We start from the raw sequence: 19,251 nt of genomic DNA on the forward strand, positions 1-19,251 counted from the left end.
TGTGCTGCACTGGGTTTGGGAGCTCAGCAAAGTAAGATACCCTTCCTTCCTTAAAGAAGCTGGGCACTGAATTAACTTATGGCATAAAATGAAAGCATAAGAATCAAAGTAATGAAATCAAATAACATATGCATAAAGGAAAAGTACCCAACTGAATATTGGTGACATGAGCTTTCTATAAGCTATTTGGAAATAGCACTGTAGCACTGTCTGTAGCACTGTCTTCCCATTGTTCATCGATTTGCTCAAGTGGGCCCAGTAATGTCTCCATTGTGAGACTTGTTGTTACTGTGTTTGGCATATAAAATATGTCATGGGTAGCTTGCCAGAGTTTGCCATGCGGGCGAGATACTCTTGGTAGCTTGCCGGGCTCTCTGAGAGGGGCAGAGGAATTGGACCTGGCTCAACCGGGCCGGCCACGCACAAGGCAAACGCCTTACCACTGTGCTATCGCTCCAGCCATGAGGACTAGAAAACTAAAATACACATATGCATGCATTGACTCCAGTTCATGCCAATTGTCTCTGGTTTATGACACACTATGATTCAGCTAATATTAGATGAGTTTAAGTGTTCCATGATCTATTCTATAACTTCTTATACAATATACTTTTTAATCACCTCATCATCACAAGGCAAGAGCTATTGTTTTATATGTTTTACAACTGAGGAGGCTTAGTCATGGCTGGGAAAAATGAGGAATTCTGGTAAAGGATAAAGAACATAAAAATCCACTTGGTCTCCCACCTCAGGGCTGTTTCCAATGGTTCGGCTGTATCATGCAGCCTCTTCCTACTTCTTTCAGTTCCTAATGCATTTTCCCATTCATCTGTTAGCCAGCCCTCATTACCCAGACCTTAACATGTTCCAAGCCCTGTGTTATGCTCAGAGAGTGCAATAATCCCTTACTCAAGGCATCAGTCATATCAGGAATCTAAAAATAAATGAATAAATAATTGAATACTGAAATTAGCGGTAGGGCGTTTGCCTTGCACGCAGCCAACATGGCCGACCCGAGTTCGATTCCTCCGCCCCTCTCAGAGAGCCCGGCAAGCTACCCAGAGTATCTCGCCCGCACAGCAGAGCCTGGCAAGCTCCCCGTGACGTATTCGATATGCCAAACACAGTAACAACAAAGCCTCCAATGGAGACGTTACTGGGCCCGCTCGAGCAAATCAATGATCAACGGGAGGGCCTTTACTTTTACCATTTTATATTTACCCAAGAAACAGTTCATGTCGGACACTTTTTATCTCGTTTTCTGGTGCCATACCCAGCAGTGTTTGGCGTCTCCCTACACCTGGGGATCAAACTGGGGACTCCCACATGCAAAGCATGTGTCTCAGATCTTTGGGATATCCCTGCCTCCTGCTTAGACACACTTATGTCTCTGTGCTTTTGTGAATTCCAGAACTCATATTTCTGAGTGCATCTCCAAATTTTCCAACTAGTTTTGTGCCATAGATAACACATCTGAAATAAAATATTCTCCATCTGTGCATATTTATTGAGCGTGCTCAAAACTCCATCATTGCCTCATTATAACTGAATATCCAAGAAAATCTCCAAACCCAGGAAGTCATTTTGATGATGATTTATTGCTTTAAGAAGAAATGCTGTAAACAGGGAATTTGAACAATGAAACCGTTCACAGTGAATGAAAACCTGTGCTATGCAAATAAGGAAAAAAATGAGGACTGTACTAAGGCATGATAGATTGCTCATGTGCCATTTTCTTCTCATGGGGAAATTCAGAGACATTTTTATATGTATTTTTAGTTATTTATGAAAAATGGCAATAGATACACTTAAATATGAAGTCACAGTTCGACAACAGATATATGCAGACACGTACACAGACACAACCAATGAGTACATGTAGAGAAACACTGTCCTGACTACTTATAATTCCAAGGACCATTATCACTGCTCTGACTTGGCCTCCAGATAAGTCCTTAAAAAACAGTGATACAATTCAACATGATAGTGGCAGGTGCCACGAGCCCTCCCTCAGCTCAGTCTTTAAATGCACACAGTACAACGTGCATGAGATCATAGATAATCATAATAGAGTCAACTCTTTGATCAGTCTCTGAATCATCCTAAAAGCCAAATGTTAACCCCTGTCAAGAAGATAGCTCTTGATTTTGGAGGCCAGATTAGGCCACCTTAGAATCCAAAGATGCAGATGGTAGGGAAACCTTGATTTCAGAGCCTCTTCTACTGATCACTAGTTGGTACAACGTGGCATAAATTACAATCTGAGAGCCTCAGTGGTTTTCTCATTAAAAATGGGGAGATGATAAGAAGGCATCATAGTATAGGCGTGCTCTAAGGATGATATGAGATAAGACAGGAAAGTCCTTGACCTCATACCTGGAAAGTGCCCACCAAATGCATTTGATAAAGTGGTTGGATGAATTCACATTGCCTCTTTTTCACACCTAACCATACCAGGGAAATGAATCCAATCTACACACCAATATGATTGTTTTTCCACAAAAGGTTAATGAATCCTTAGTTTATCTTCTCAAAACTGAGGTTGGGATTGTTACACGCATTCTATCTCACTCTCTTGAGGCGAAGGTAATTCCAAAGGGATTGAGTCAGTCTTCCTGGAGGCCTCCCCAAGAGAGCAGAGGAGAATAAGTTGAACTATTGAAGCCCAAATTCCAATAACTTTGGGGAGATAATTTCTCTACTTCTTCGCTTCTCCTATTTTCCTTATAAAGTGGAGTAGAAGTCTTTAAGCTTTGCTGTGAAAAATTGTGAGATAATTAAAAAATAATAATAAGCACTAAGCTGTAGCAGTAGCACAGTGGATAGGGCATCTGCGTTGCACGTGGCCGACTTGGCCAACCTGAGTTTGATTCTTCTACCCCTCTCGGAGAGCCCAGCAAGCTACTGAGAGTATCTCGCCTGCACAGCAAAGTCTGGCAAGCTACCCGTGACATATTCGATATGCCAAACACAGTAACAAGTCTCACAATGGAGATGTTACTGGGCCTGCTCGAGCAAATTGATGAACAATGGGAGGACAGTGCTACAGTGCTACTAAGCACTAAGAAAAAAACTTGATAAACATGCACAACATAAAATTATCACTTGAAAAAGAACTTTTTCATTATTCTTAACTTTTATTAAAATGGGTAGGACCACTGCAGAGTGATTCTAACAGCTACAGTGAGTCTCCTTACATGGGACCAAATATCTGCTCCTCTAAATTTACTGAATTGATCTGACTTTCTCTTTGGGTCTCGAATATAGGAACTGTGCATCACACAGCTTCATTTCTCAAAACTAATACTATTTGGGATATTCTGACTACCCTTACCCATGATAATTCTCAAGTTCTCCAACCAGCATTCATTTACATCATACAGAAAGCAACAACCAGTCTCCCAGTTTGAGAGACAAATATATTGAGAACCTAGTTCTGGGGCTTTTATTGAATTTCAGATAATGTTAATTTTCAGCTTGTCCTCACAACTTGTAAAGTGCAGATGTGTTTACTCCTGGGACAGCCAGCATAATTATTAAAGACTTACTAAAAGATTATTCATGGGGTAGTTCTCGTCACTCAATATTTTTTTTAAGTAGCAATATACGTTTCCTTCCCATTTTGAGTGGGAGTGGGTTTGGGTCACACCCAGTTGTGTTGTCAAGGCTTACTGCTGGCTCTGTGCTCAGGAATCACTCCTGGCAGTGCTTGGTGAATCACATGTGGTATTGGGAGTATAACGAGGAATATCTGTGTGAAGACAAGTGCCTAAATCTCCAGTCTCAGTAATACAAAGTTTCATAAATATATTTTTCTTATAGCACTTAAAAATAAAATTTGGCTGATGCAAATTAGTCAATGAGTAGGAAAGAAGGAAACTTCTGAATTAGAATAGAAACACAGAGATAATCTCTCCTTGATTCAGTATCTTTCACTGAGCATCACTATATGCCTTGTATTGATGAGGTTTTCAGGGTTCACAGTAAGGTAGGCATATTACAACCCTAATTTTTTTTATCTAGAAATCCCTATGAAGGCAATTCAGAATTCACTTAATAAATAATCAATCATTCAATCTGCAGCATTGGTAAACAGAATCACCTCTAAATGTCTGGTAAGAGCCTCTTCTGATTTTAAGAACACATAATATGCAGGGGATGCATGAATTAGCTCATATATATATATATATATATATATATATATATATAGTTGTTCCAGAACCTGCATGATCTGAACTCAAGATCCTTTTCTCTTTTTCTGTGAAAAAGGGTATGTAAAAGCTGATTCAAGCAGAAAACACAAGCAGGTGCTTATTCCAACATGTTTTCCTCCTCCAACATATCTAGATACTCTGAAACTAGAAAGGAAACATATGAATTATAAAGCCAGTACAACTTGGATGTAAATCCCAGCTCTTTCATTCACCAGCTTAGTGATGCTGGTGGAATCTCTTTCCCTTTCTGAAATTTCATTCACCTCAGTAAGAACAGAAATACTAAAGGGTTGCTTTCAAGGTGATGGCCTGATTTCAATAAACTTGTGCTTCTAAGGCACTGAGGACAATATTTGGCATAGAAGAAGCACTAGATAAAATAATTATAACAGCAAATATTCATATTCTCCAACAAAATAAATAATAGCCTTGTTTCCATTAGTTACAATCTTCCCTTTTTCTTTCAACTTTAATCCCTGTCAAGCATACCTCTATTTAAAAATAACTGGTAAACTTCTGTCTCTGAAAAACCTTTTGGGCCAACAGAAACTCCCTCTGGGAAGTGGGTCACTAGGGCACGTAAAACAGAGATATGTCCTGTACTAAATGTCTCTGGACACCACAAGAAGATGTAGAGTAGACAAATTTCTTGGTTTGACCCACATATGATGTGGATTCATCATGCTCATTTCAGTTCAGTAAAGCTTACCAAGGCTCCAAGAGCGAAAGAATTTCTCAGATATCATTTTCAGGGATGTGAAGGCCATCCTGGAAGTCCTACCAATTCCCCTGAACCCCTAAGCAGGAGAGGATCTGAACTCAAGGGAAAGTCAAGCTATTTGCCCCATACATATCATTTAGCAGCAGATTCAGTTATATGGTCAATTATTCCTTCTCAAAATTGTCCCACCTGACTCTATTCTGGACTACTGACTTGAACAAGACTAAGTTTGATCAAATAGTATTTCTCGCTGGGATAAAGTCAACTTGTACCCTTCACAGTATAAAAATAAATAGAAATTTAACCTCATTGGTGCTTTGATTACTGACACAATTTTCTATTAATAATCAAAATAAAGCAACCATTGTTATTTGGCAAATACTTGGAGACCTTGGGGTATATAAATCTTTGGAAATAAGAGACACTCTCTGGTGTGCTGTGGTCAAAACCATCAATCCAAGTGCCACTTCGCAAGGTCCAAAAAATAGATTGTTTCACTGTCCAAAATCCTTATTATTCTACTGAATGACCCCAAAGGTTTTGCATCTAAAGGGGGGATTAGTAGTATTGAGGGTCTAGCTGATTCTGTTCCTTGGGCCTTGGGTGAGAACCAGTTGGGCTTTCTGGACTCTACATGAGGTGGGTAACATTCAGGAAAGCTAGAAGTAAGCACTTTTTGGGAGTATTTTTGTAGAATGCTGACTGGGAGAGAACCTCCTCACCCTTCCAACCCCCTCATCTGGGCCTCATTCATTCTAAATAACTTGGTGGTCAAAACAAGAAAAAGGGGTCAAGGGTCCATTTCAGGATCATCAGATGAGTGTTAAATGAACAAGATAAGAGGGCATGTGCACAAAAGTTGGGCCTGGACTCCATTTCCAATTTTTTTGTCTGTCTAATTGGCGATTTCTGACAAGTCAGGGTAGGGTTCCAAGTCAGCAAAGATATCGTTGGGATTTCTACAGCTCAGGTTGCAGAAACAAGCATTAATCCAGAGCACTTGGCGGGAGAAGCCAGGCCCATCAGAACACTGGAAAGCAACGTTAATAGTCTTGGACTTGTAGGGTATGCAGCATCTGTTGTCTGTGCAGACTCCACAGTATTTGGGCCGGTAGGAGCGTGTGCTGATACAGCCAGCAAGGGTAAAGTTCATGGGCACTTCAGGTTGGTACACGGCCAAACACTTCTTCCCTTCCTGTGGAGAAAGATATTGCAGTGGGATACTCAAAGAATGAACCACCACCTTCCTCCCTTCAAGCCTCACTCTTCCCTTCTCATTCACCTGGTGGAAGCCACCACCAACTTTAATATTTACGGCATTTTCAAAGCAAAACAAATCTTTGCAAATATAGAACTGGGCATGCAGCATTAGAGCCAAACTTAGGACCACAGGTGGGGATGGCCTTGTGTGGGTGGTATCACATACCCTCAATTTCCCTTTCCATTTATATTTCTATATTGTCTATGCTCAGTCTTTTGTCACCATCTCATCAACATGGGACACCTTTATAGTTCATTCATTCATTCCATCACTCTCAAGTAATTAATAGTAGATCCATGATGGTGGGTACGCTTTATCCTAACCTTCCCCACCTTTTTATCTCACAGCCTTGCATAGCCTTAACACACAACATATTCCACTGGATTTTTATTATTTAAAGCCAGCACTGACTTGCCATTAAACTATGGGGTGCATGAGACTGTGGCTCTCCCTGGTCTGTCCTACCTAATTCTGTGAATGCATGGTACAACTTACTAAACTCAGAATTAACAGTACTAAGATCAGATCTATTACTGTGTACCAGCATTCTGACAGAGCTGAGGGCAAGTGCAGACTCTGTGGGCTTTAATTTTGCATCATTTGAAGAGGCCATGCAGGGCACATAATTATGGAAGTAAAATTGTGTGGGAATCATGCAGTTACAGCAAGGACCTTGCATTAATTGGAGGCAAATCCACCTCCACCAGGGGTCACTGTCATTGTCACTGTCCTCCTGTTGTTCATCGATTAGCTTGAGCGGGCACCAGTACTGTCTCACAACAAATCGTGAGACTTGTTACTGTTTTTGGCATATTGAATACATCATGTAGCTTGCTGGGCTCTCCAAGAGGGGTGGAGGAATGGAACCTGGGTCATCCACATGCAAGGCAAATGCTCTACCTGCTGTGCTATCACTCCAGCCCCTACCAACATATTCACCAAATTTAGGACTTTGGTTTGATTTTTCCTGTTGCTGGTAACTTTTTCCGCCCATGTTTTCTGTTTTCAAGTCTCCTGAGCATCTGCTGTGCATCAAGCATCAAGAATATGTAGGCTATTATGTCAGGAGGAAATAATCAGAGAGGAAGATGACAAGGAGAAGGAATTTTTGGAAGGATGGTGTTGATGGACATAGAACTGGCTCAGGCATTTTCCCAGGGTCAGCAGGAAGTAATGTTTAATACCTAGAGGATATTGTGAGGAGACTTTTCTCCTAGACAATCTTCCCCTAAGAATTCCTGAAAAAGCATCAAGCTGCATACATGGAATTAGTTCTGAGCTCGCTCTCTCTCTCTCTCTCTCTCTCTCTCTCTCTCTCTCTCTCTCTCTCTCTCTCTCTCTCTCTCTTTTAATGTGACACAAGTCCTAAGACTGACCTAAGACATAAGTCAAGGAACCTTGAATTTAGCCTGGAGTCTGAGCTATATTTAATTCTATACACTGAATGTCAGTCTATAGTGGCTCACTACAACCTCAGTCCTTTAATTAGCTTAGACTCTCCAAGATGGAAGCTGTGCCTGTGATCAACTCTAATACTTTATGGGTTAGCTGAATGAGACTCTGAGAAGGGAAGAGATAAGCCACAATACATGCAGTTGGCAGCAGTGAAGCAATCTCTGAAGCTATCTAAAGTCTTTTTTAATATGCCATGTCACTGAATTAGATTGCCACACTGGTATATGTGGATGTGGGCAGGATGGAGCAACAAGAGAATGGTAGTCAGTAAGGGTCCCTTATAAATATCCTGGGAGAGACCCCAAGGCTCTCTCCAAGTGACCTTGATTCTAAAAATGTGGTAGCCACATTGGCTTCTACTGAGTGGAAGTCACACACTCATCAACCCACTTTATTTAAATATCTCTTTGGATGCCAGCTTCATTATGGCCTGTAGCAGGGGAGATCAGGAGCATAGTTCATAGCCATGTCCTGACCCAGGCTGGCTTCCCCACCCTGCCCTGGGAAGTGAACCCACCTTGATGTGAAGACGGATGTCCACCTCGCAAGGCCGCAGGTTGCAGAGGCGACTCTCCTGCTCAGGCCAGCACTGGGCATTGGCATTGGAGATCCGAGTGGAGATGCCCAGGCCACAGCTGGTGGAACACGGGCTCCAGGGACTCGTGTAGGCGATACAGTTCCTGTGCCATGGCTCCATCTCCCCTGTGGCAGCTGTGGATGGAGACCAGATCTAGTGTGAGGCTCCCACCTCTCCATCCTCATCACTTTAAGGGTCAGGGGTCCCTGAAATTCAGGTAAGAGGTGGGCGGTCCTTCCTCGTTGTGGGCATCTAATCACCATACATCCCTAGGTAGGGGAAGTTATGCTGAGCTCCATCTAAGCAGCAAGAAAGGGTGGAGGATAGAGAGACTCTAGGAACAGGTAGGTCTGTGTTCAAATCCTGCTCCACCCCTGACAAGCTGTGTGATCTTACACAACAGCCCCCTCCTGAGTATTGGTGTCCTTCTTCTCATGTGTCTGTCCAGCCTCTTGGAGGCATTTTTCAGGTCTCAGGTGTGAGCACTGATGTGATATGTGACCCCAGAGAGTCAACCACCACCATAACCAAAACTATGTGCACATCAGAGATGTGTGTGTGTGTGTGTGTGTGTGTGAGAGAGAGAGAGAGAGAGAGAGAGAGAGAGAGAGAGAGAGAGAGAGAACCCCTGGGCGTTACTGTAAAATTAACAGAGGGTAGGCATAGGGTTAATTTTTTTTTTTAATTACTGAAACAAACTTCCCTGTCCCTGCTTCCTGTGACATAGCTTTCCTGATACCTCATGTACCGATTCTCACAGTGAGGGGAAGTTTTTTGCTTCCTCTCCCACTCTTGCACGTGTAGCTTCTGCTTCTTCTTCCAGGACCCAGCCCCACCCTGCCCTTTCCTCCACACCCTCACCTAATATGTAGGATGGTAACAAATCCTCCATCTGGCTTTGTTCTTTGCAAATCATTTCCTCACTCTATGTTGGGAGGAGCCCATAGGATGGCCAAGACCAACGGTGATCGTTCCAGGCTAGAGAGAGAAATAGGCTGAGCAGGAGAGGCAGCTTCCTCTAGGGCTTGTAGCTGAACCAGGAGAGGGGAAAGGGACTCTGGCTTGTGTCAAGACAGGTGGACAGAGGTGTAGAACTGTTTGTGCCCAGGACTGTTGACCCACCCCTCTCCGCCACGCCCCCTCCCCTGCCTCTACCCCTAGCCCCCAGCACCCACCAAAGGCAGCCCCGGTGTGGCGTGGTGCCGTCTTGCGTAGCCTCGTGGCCTCGTCGTCACACACCCACTGCTCACAACATTGACCTGGCACCTTCACCCTCCTGGGCCGCCGGCACCAAAGGCGTGGAGGGCGCTCCCGGAGGCACAGCGGCGTGCAACCCACCGCACCATCCACGCACGTGCAATTGTACTTGCAGTTGGGCTGAAAAGTCTCCCCGTTGCTGTAGCGCATGCCGTCCAGGAGGCAGCCTACTCCGACCACCTCTGCAAAAACAGAAACACAGGCGGAACCGGGTCAGCCTCAGCCTCCACCAGGACCGCGTCCAGGAATCATGCCTCACCCTCCCGAGGGGAAGGGCAAGGCCAGAATGAGGGCAGGGCAGAGGGATCGTGGTGAGCCCACCCAGACTCACTATTGGGTTGGTGTGGTGGGATTCGTGCGCTGGGAGTGCCAGAGGGCACCTCTAGCTTTATCTCCCACCCCTGAGTCAGTGTGGTATGAGACTAATGTCCTGACCTGGTCCCAAAGTGGCACAAAGCCTAAACCAATCCTTATCTGCTTCTTGGCTGTTTTGCTGCAGACAGGCCAGCCAACATCCAGAGCTCTGAAACATAAATTCCATTCACTAATTTGGTGCTTATTTAGGGAGAGTTCTAAGTACTGGGGATTCAATAGGAAATAGGCAAATGCCATGCCTTCATAATACGGTGAAGGCACAGAGGAAAGATAAAACAGATCACATAAAACACTGGTGAGGGCTCATGACTGGAAGAACAGAGAAGGAAAAGGGAGGAAGGGAGTGGGGCAATCAGAGATGGAAAGAGGCAGCAAGTTCTCTCTGAGGAAATGGTGCTTTTCAGAAGGTGGGGGAGAAATGGTGCAGTGGATGTATAGGGATGAGGTTGTAGGACGAGGTTGTAGGGAAACAGAGGAGGGGGATCCCTTGCAGGCTCAAAAGGGAAGACAAAGTCATCAGAACCAGCTGACCAGCACACAGTAGTTGCTCTAAACTCATTCCACGAATGATGTGAACTGTGCTTCACAGATGATGAGTTGAGGATGGAGAACCGAAGGGTCAATCCCAGTAATCCAGATAAGTGAGGAGTTGAGTTTGGACCACAGAGAGATATGGAGCCATGGAGGATGAGTTCTAGGGTCTTTCACAGCCAGCAACTTGGCTGCAAACATTCTCGCTGCATAACTAATTAACCATAAGGCAATTTTGCCCTAAAGGGACATTCTAGCTGACATCATGAAACTTGAAAAACAATCGCAAAATTAAAATGCAAACTATTCCAGTGCCTTAAAGAATTTGTGTAGATTCACTCCTGCATGAAGAACTTGCTTTCTTTTATGGATTATACTTAAGAACGTTTCTTCCAAGATTTTCATCAGTCCCTTTGGGGGACAGGGGCTGTATTTTGTGGTGAGCAAACTTATGGGCATAGGAATCAGAGTAACACTGTCAGAGTGCCAACTAGTGTACTAGAAAATGACAAGGTTAGTTTGCCAAGTGCTGGGCTTTTGTTAGTGAAGCTCTGAAACGAAGCTTGAAATGGGCTTTAACACATTAAATGCTTTAAGTAAATGTATATAATTAAATATGGATAAAGTAAAGTAAAGTAAGTAAAGTAAAGGCCCTCCCGTTGATCATCGATTTGCTCGAGCGGACCCAGTAACATCTCCATTGGAGACTTTGTTGTTGCTGTGTCTGGCTTATCGAATACTCTCGGTAGCTTGCCGGGCTCTCCGAGAGGGGCGGAGGAATAGAACTCGGGTCGGCCATGTTGGCTGCGTGCAAGGCAATCACCCTACCCGCTGTGCTAAATATGCATATATAATAAAATTTAGTCTATTTAAAAGATTGATTTAATGTGATTGACTGATTCACCAATGAATATGTGAAAACGACTGTCTGCCCAAGACTTCTTTTTTTAAAATTTTTTATAGGGGAATAATTTTTTAAAATTTTTTTTTAAATTTTTATTAGTGAGACATCATGAGGTACAGTTGCAGACTTACACATTTTTGTGCTTCGGTTTCAATTGTACAATGATCAAATACCCATCCCTCCACCAGTGCCCATTTCTCACCAACATGGATCCTAGTATACCTCCCACCCCCCATTGCCCCCATCCCACCCTGCCTCTGTGGCAGGGCATTCCCTTTTGTTCTCCCTCTCTTATTGGGTGTTGTGGTTTGAAAAAGAGGCAATGGGTGACAATCATGTTTGGTCTATAGTCTACTTTCAGCATGCTTCTCCCATCCTGGGAGGATCCTCCCAACACCTTTATTTGGTGTTCCCTTCTCTATCTGAGCTCCCTTTTCCCCTAGCATGTGTGGTTGGCCTCCAAGCCATGAAGTAAAATTCCTGGTACTAATCTCGGCCATTCTTGGGTGTTAGTCTCCTATTTTGTTACTTTATGTTCCTCAGATGAATGCAATCTTTCTATGTCTATCCCTTTCTTTCTGAGTCATTTTGCTTAACATGATACTTTCCATGTAGTACCACTTGTATGTAAATTTCATGACTTCATCTTTTCTAACAGCTACATAGTACTCCATTGTGTAAATGTACCAAAGTTTCTTTAATCAGTCATCTGTTCTCGGGCACTCAGGTTTTTTCCAGATTCTGGCTATTGTAAAGAGTGCTGCAATAAACAAACAATTGAAGATGCCAAGACTTCTTTTTTTATGGAGAAATTGCCTTCACTGTTAATTAGTGATGTTGTGAAACTTCTTGCAGCAAAAATGCTTTTGGTGAACTATTGGGGGCAGGAACTCAAATTTCTGGGTGCAGTTGGAAGGAAGAGATGCAGGATTTGCAGAGGTCTGGGATGTGAGGAAAGAAGTCAAATATAGGCACCACACCAACTGCTTCTAGAACCTGGAGTGAGGAAAGTTTTCTGTCCTCAGGGGAGCATATTTGGATCTGGGGACTCAAGAGTTCTTGCTGAGACATGAGATGCCTGGTTGACAGTGCAGTAGACACAGGGGACAGCTTATGTACCAGGGAATTCCCACCTTTGATGCTTGGGGACTGAGTCAGGTTGGAAGGGGTCTGCAAAGGACCTGGTACAGCCAAGGTTCCACCCAAAAGCTTGGAACATGCAGTGGAACAGATCATTCCACCCTATCTCCCAGATTTGCCTGGATTTGGTCACTGTCACTGTCACTGTCACTGTCCTCCCGTTCATCGATTTGCTCAAGCAGGCCCAGTAACAGGGATACCCAGGCTGTCTGATTATAGGCCCCTGACCTGGTCCGTGTCAGACTCTGTTGTGAAGACTGCTTGTGTTCCAGAGGGAAATGCTAATGTTGCCACCTTAGTTAAGTCAGGAGCCTTTGGTGACCCTATAGGGGATGCAACAGGAAGCAGAGCCTCAGATGGTGAAGACTGTGTTTTTTCGTAGGCAGTGATTGTGTTGGGGGAAAAAGGAAAGGAGATGACACTTACTGACCATCAGAACTCAGGCTAGGCTAGCACTGATGGACTCTCTTACTTGGTTTTCTCACTGACTGCCCCAGGAGAGCCTGGTGTTCTTCCTTTGGCAGACAGGAAAGCTCAGGGAGGTCAAGTGATTCACGAGTTCAAGACCACCCAGCTGGTGAAATTTGCTAGAACAGACCCGGAAACTGGAATCAGCCCATTTCCTTCCACCAGACACCAGTCAAGTCAGGGAGATAGGAAAAAACAAAAACTAACACCAACTCAGAGGAAGCATGGGATGAATCATAGGGTTTTTGTTTTCTGAGTCACCCCGACTGCTCCCTCATGCTTCAGGGTGTATGCATGCTCCTATGCACACCTCATTTTGGGGTGGAGATTGAACTGTGACTCTGCCCAGGCCTCTACCCCAGTGTGTGGCAATTTTGTATGGTGAAGGCAGTAAAGGTATCTGGGCATTCACTGTAGCCACCTTGGTTCTCCTTAATACTTGTTCTATGGTACCAGCTGAGGGGCTTGTCAGCATTCTAATACCCATATTGGGCCTCAGAATATAAGGGTGGGAGTGGGGCTGAGATTTTTCATCCTCTGTAATTTTGAAAGCTCCTCAGTGAATCCAACTTGAACCAAAAATGATAACCGCTGTGTTGAAGTTCTCTCCATCTCTTGGAAGCTTTGGGAGCATGGGGAGGACCAGTATTGGTGGTGTTGCTAGCTCTGAACTGCCAGTGCACAGCTGGAAAGAAGACCAGGCGATAGATGCTGTGTTTCATTCCAGTGCCTGCCCCATTTACCTATTAGAAGGATTTATTTCTGGTTAAATGGTGAAGGTGACTCAGTTTCCTTCACCCTCTGATCTCATCTTAGATCAGCAAATCTGCATGGGTCGAGTGAGCTTTGTTCTTTTCAAAGGCTTTTCAGATCCTTGTGCAGCTATCTGGGCCTTTCTATCTCTCTCACACACTCCTGATGGGCTGTCAGCTTCCTGGGAGCTGGGACAGTGGCTCCTGCCTTGCTATAAACCCATGTTGTTTTATCAGTGATAAATGAATCAATGGAAGGATGAATGTGAGATGGGGTGAACCCTAATCTTTATTGGAATCCTGTCATGTATCAGGAAATCAACATCTCAATCAGCAAAGGGAGTAGGCATTATCTGTCATGTGTTTTTTTCAATGAGGAAATTGACACTTAAAAGACTAAAGAGTTTTCTGAAATCTATTATCTTAGTTCATGGTGTCCAGAACTGAGCTCTTCTAGTTCTTGAAACTCTACATGGGCTTTTGCATTCATTTATTATTCAAACCGGGCAGTCTGAGCCTGGAACTAGAGCTCTCTGCTCTTCTGAAGAGTACAACAGACAAGATCAAGCTGACCTCTGCAAAAGAAAGTTGAAACAAGACAAATAAAACAGAGGAGTCAATAACACTTGAGATTTGAATATGCTTTTTGTTTAACCTTAGCAAGAACCATGAGGTTGATTTTATCATACTCCTTAAATGACGTGCCTAAGGTCATGGTAGTAAGTGTCAAGGCCAGATTTCAAAACCCATGTCAGTTCATTAATTTTATGATAATCCAAGCCACACAGCCTTCGGGCTTGACACAGTGGCAGTAAAAGCAGAGTTGTGTTTGTACAACAGAAATAGCCAAAGAGTCTAATTCAGAGATCATTCTGTGCCCATGGGATGTTTCATTTGGCTCATGGAGTGATTTTAAAGAAAACCTTTGGAACATGTGGCCAAATCACACACAAGCCTGAATTCTCATGAACACTGAGCAGACTGGATCAAACCAAGTTCAAATTTCTGCCTGGCCCTACTGAAAGGAACCAGGTGGGATGACTTCTGCCAAAACTAGTCAAAACTTGCACTTGCCAGCTTGCCATAGTGAAACCATACTCCCTTTGACTTGTAAACAACAGTGGTGCAATTGCTAATTCTAATTACTTGGCATGTCCTGCCTTAGTGCATTGTCCTTCCCAAAAAGAAATGTAACCTAACCTGAGAACTTCTGATTGATTGGTTGAATCTCTTTCCCTTCTGGTACTGAGGTGCTTTCTAGGGCCTCCAACATTGAACTCTCATGAAAACAGAAACTATGGTAGAATTTGGGGCAACTGTTCAGTGGAACAGTAGTGAGCTCCGTGTGTGTATGTATGTTTGCATGCATGTGCCATGTATTATTGTGATTTATATATCTGTGAAAATGTGTGTGCACATGTAGGCATGCCATATGTATTATCCACGAGTGTGTATCCAGATACAGGTGTGGTAGGGAAAAGAATGGTTCAAAGTCTGTGTGAATAAAGTAGTTCATTGAAGAGATAAGGTCAAAAATGGCTATGCTTTTGGAATTTATAATGAATAAGAGAATTTAAACACCCCCCAAGAAGTTTTGCAATATTTGTTTAATAATTTATTCTAAAATCTGCAAATATATATGACCAGGAACCGTGACACGTGAAATACTCATTAAAATCTCCGATGGACCCAAGTTTTATTTTTAAATCAAAGGAAAGAAAATGTTCCACCTCACTAGCCATCAGGGAGATGCAAATCAAAACAACAATGAGATACCTCACACCACAGAGACTGGCACACATTCAAAAGAACAAAATCAACCAGTGCTGGTGTGGATGTGGGTAAAAAGGGACACTCTTCCACTGATGGTGGAATGCCCACTGGTCCAGCCTTTCTGGAAAACAATATGGACAGTCTTTCAAAAACTAGAAATTGATCTTCCATAGGACCCCGCAATACCACTTCTGGGAATATATCCCAACGATGAAAAAAAGCACAGTAGAAATGACATCTGTACCTATATGTTCATTGCAACACTGTTCACAATAGCCAAAATCTGGAAACAACCCAAGTGCCCTAGAACAGATGACTGGTTAAAGAAACTTTGGTACATCTACATAATGGAATACTATGCAGCTGTCAGGAGAGATGAAGTCATGAACTTTGCTTATAAATGGATAGACATGGAGAGTATCATGCTAAGTGAAATGAGTCAGAAAGAGAGGGACAGACAAAGAAGGACTGCACTCATTTGTGGGGTATAAAACAACATAACATGAGGCTGACACCTAAGGATAGTAGATACACGGGACAGGTAAATTGCTCCATAGCTGGAAGTCTGCCTCATGAGCAAAGAGAAGAAGGCAGCTGGAACAGAGAAGGGATCACTAAGAAAACGATAGCTGGAGGAATCGGTCGAGATGGGAGATGTGTGCAGAAAGTAGATAAAGGACCAAACATGATGGCCTCTCAGTAGCTATATAGCAAAACAATGCCCAAAAGTAGAGAGAGAGTATGGGGAAAATTTTCTATCATGGAGGCAGGGGGTGGGTGAGAAAGGGGGAGTATACTGGGGATATTGGTGGTGGGGAATGCTCAATGGTGAAGGGATGGGTGTTTGATCATTGTGTGATTGTAACCCAAACATGAAAGTTTGTAACTATCTCACACTGGTTCAAAAAAATTAAAAAAATATAAAAAAAAGGATTCTTTTGACAGGAAATCCTTATGTACACTGAACTCCAAATAAACTGTTACTTTTTTTAAAAAAAGAAGGTGGTGGGGAAAAGGAAGGCAGGAGAAGCATTTCTTGGATCTATGCAATAGCCAGGTCCAGGAGACAACGTTTATAAGTGTGTGGTGTCTGGCTTATGATGATGATGTCAAGACACTTTTAGATTAGTATAATCAAGGTGAACCAAATTGCCTCTTTACTGACCTCAAAGAATAACTGTAAAGGGAGAATGACAAGAGGAGACAGTGCACTTAAACAAGGTGGGTCCAGTGTAGGGAGGCTCAGCCAAAGTGCCTTACTGGGGATGGGCAGGGATCATGTGTCTGTCTGTATCAGCAGTGAGTCTCAGATGAGAGTACAAATGAGACTATCAAGGGAAGCTAATTAAAGGAATTGAAGATTCCCAACTCCACATGCAGAAAATTTGACTCACTAAGTTTAGGGTGGAGCTGAGGAATAATATGCGTAACCGACACTTGAAATGCTCCTGTGCTGGTTGGTGTTGCAAGTTATCTTTGAACACAGTTTTGTGGGGCTCGTAAAGAGTTTGTGTAAAAAAATAAAAGTTGGAGTATGGGAGAATCAAGGGTGGTTACTTGAAAATCTAAAGACAACTGAGATGGTATGAAAACAAGCAAATGATAAAAGAACTGGAAGTGCTCATAAATTAACTATGAAGCTTAAGGTGGATTTAATGACTTGAAATTCTGTACTTTACATTCCTCAGCAACCCACATTTGAAAACATAATGGGTCCTCTGAACATCAGCAACTTAGCTGTGTGTGAAGATGTACTGTAGTTGATGGGGTCATAGTTATGGGCAATGCTAAATTCAATACTAAAGGAAGAGAGTGGATTTAGGTTTATGAGTTTTTGTGTAACTTTTCAGAAGTGAGAGTGCTGTGTGAGAGTGGTCACTCTTTATCTCTTTAGCATTCTGGTTCATGTCTCTTGATGCAGCTAAGGGAATACCAATCTAGTGAAGAACAGAAGATGAAAAAGTCCCAGAAAGGTAAACTCAGGGTACAAAAAAGGAAATGATGGAACAAACAAACAAACAGAAACCAACAAGAGCCCTCCCTTCAAATAGAAGGCTCATAGAAAAGATCAAGAGTAAAGAGAAATCAAAGGCAATTAGAAATCCCAGGAAAAACAAAATCAAACATGTACAGCAAACATTCTACAGCAAAAATGCATTTATCCTCAAGCTGCTGTAAACACTAAATTATTGTATAACTTAAAATGACAGTGGTCTTGGGATGGGGGCAACTCAAGTGAACTTTTAAAATACCACCTAATTAACAGAAGCATTAAAACATCATTAAAATATCAGTATCATATAAGATTATTACATATTATCTGAAACTTATATTTTAAGTCCATCAAGATATAACAGAAAACATGAATTATATAGTGCTAATCATAAGCAGGAAGGTGTAAAAATATAAATCACTAACGATTCAGGGAATATTGGGAAGGGGTTAGGAAAGTTTGGTTAATGGTTGTGGGCTATTCTTTCTTGATTACTGGAGGTTTTTATTTTTAACAATTTAATTTACATCTGTAGATATTTAATTTGTGGCTTTCAGAGCCGTGTGACACATCATAAGACACTACTTACCCATTTTCCATAATTACCACACCAAATTTGATGGGGGTCAGACAGTAGGCAACAAATCATAGAGGAATATATATATATATATATATATATATATATATATGTCTCTCGGAGCCTGGCAAGCTACCAAGAGTATCCTGCCCACATGGCAGAGCCTGGCAAGCTAACCATGGCATATACAATATGCCCAAAACAGTAACAATAATGGGTCTCATTCCCTTGATCCTGAAAGAGCCTCCAATATGGCTGTGTTGAGAAAGACGAGTAAGGAGAGGCTGCTAAAAATCTCAAGGCTGAGACGAATGGAGACGCTACTGGTGCCCGCTCAAGTAAATCAATGAACAACCAGATGATAGTGATACAGTGATACAGATATTTAATAATAAATATATTTAATTAAACAAGAACTTAAGGATGCCAAGAGCCTAATGAAACCAAGAGTACCCAGAAAAAGGGTCCTACCAGGAGAGAAGAACCCTGGAGGCCTCCTGTCCCTGGAGATTCACCCATGAAGGTCCTCCCAGGACAAAGGAGAGACCAGGAAACTGGGTTCCAGAGGCTAGAGAAATGTCAGCACTCCCTCACTCCCGAGCAAGCTCCCAGTATCTGTCTTTAAATCACAAGTTGGAGTAATGCTCAGAAGAGGGTCTGTGGTTGGGGCCCCCAGGATCAGGCTGGGGTCTGTGGGTTGGCCAAGGGTTGGGAGCTCTCACTTACGTGCACACACTCCTATTGCGTACCTCGGGCGGTCCCCACTGTAGTCACAGTAGAGGCCCCGATGGGGGTCGCAGACAGCAGCCTCTGTGCAGTTGTCTCCGAGCTGCTGGGCACACATCTTGCAGCACTCACAGCCGTCGGTGATAAGGCTGACCCCCAGCGGGCAGCGGGGTGGGGACGGGGGACACTCACACGGCCACTTGCAGAATTCAGGGCGTGAGGCTGAGTCCTCCCCCAGGGCAGGAGTGAAGGCCATGGCTGTTGGGGCTGGAGAGAGGACCTGTAGGTGAAGGAATGATGACAGAGATGAAAGGAGGCTGACGGGGACCAGAGAGATGGTGCAGGGGGTTCAGTTCAGTGTTCAGCCCCCTGAACACCTCTGGGGGAACCCAGTAATCCCTAGCACCATGGGATCTGAGCAGCACCATGACCTTCGGAATTTAACCTTGAACTTGTAGTTGGCATGAGAGAACCCTGGACCTCTTGAGCACTGCTTGGAACTTCCACAGAGGGGTTCCAAAGATCAA

General features: G+C 43.2%; 1 protein-coding gene across 1 annotated transcript in view; it reads right to left on the reverse strand.

Moving 5' to 3' along the window:
• Positions 1–5,817: 5,817 nt before the first annotated feature.
• CCN4 (cellular communication network factor 4) overlaps positions 5,818–19,251 on the reverse strand; it is a 28,430-nt gene continuing 14,996 nt past the window's right edge. The window contains exons 2-5 of the mRNA XM_056109980.1: positions 18,725–19,004; positions 9,404–9,667; positions 8,169–8,362; positions 5,818–6,130 (exon numbers count right to left, since the gene is read on the reverse strand). Coding sequence (XP_055965955.1) covers positions 5,831–6,130; positions 8,169–8,362; positions 9,404–9,667; positions 18,725–19,004 — 1,038 coding nt within the window. The 3' untranslated portion in view covers positions 5,818–5,830. The remainder of the gene's footprint in view (positions 6,131–8,168; positions 8,363–9,403; positions 9,668–18,724; positions 19,005–19,251) is intronic.

The sequence above is a fragment of the Sorex fumeus genome, unplaced genomic scaffold (genome assembly GCF_029834395.1).
Source record: "Sorex fumeus unplaced genomic scaffold, SorFum_2.1 ptg000002l, whole genome shotgun sequence".
Lineage (NCBI taxonomy): Eukaryota > Metazoa > Chordata > Mammalia > Eulipotyphla > Soricidae > Sorex > Sorex fumeus.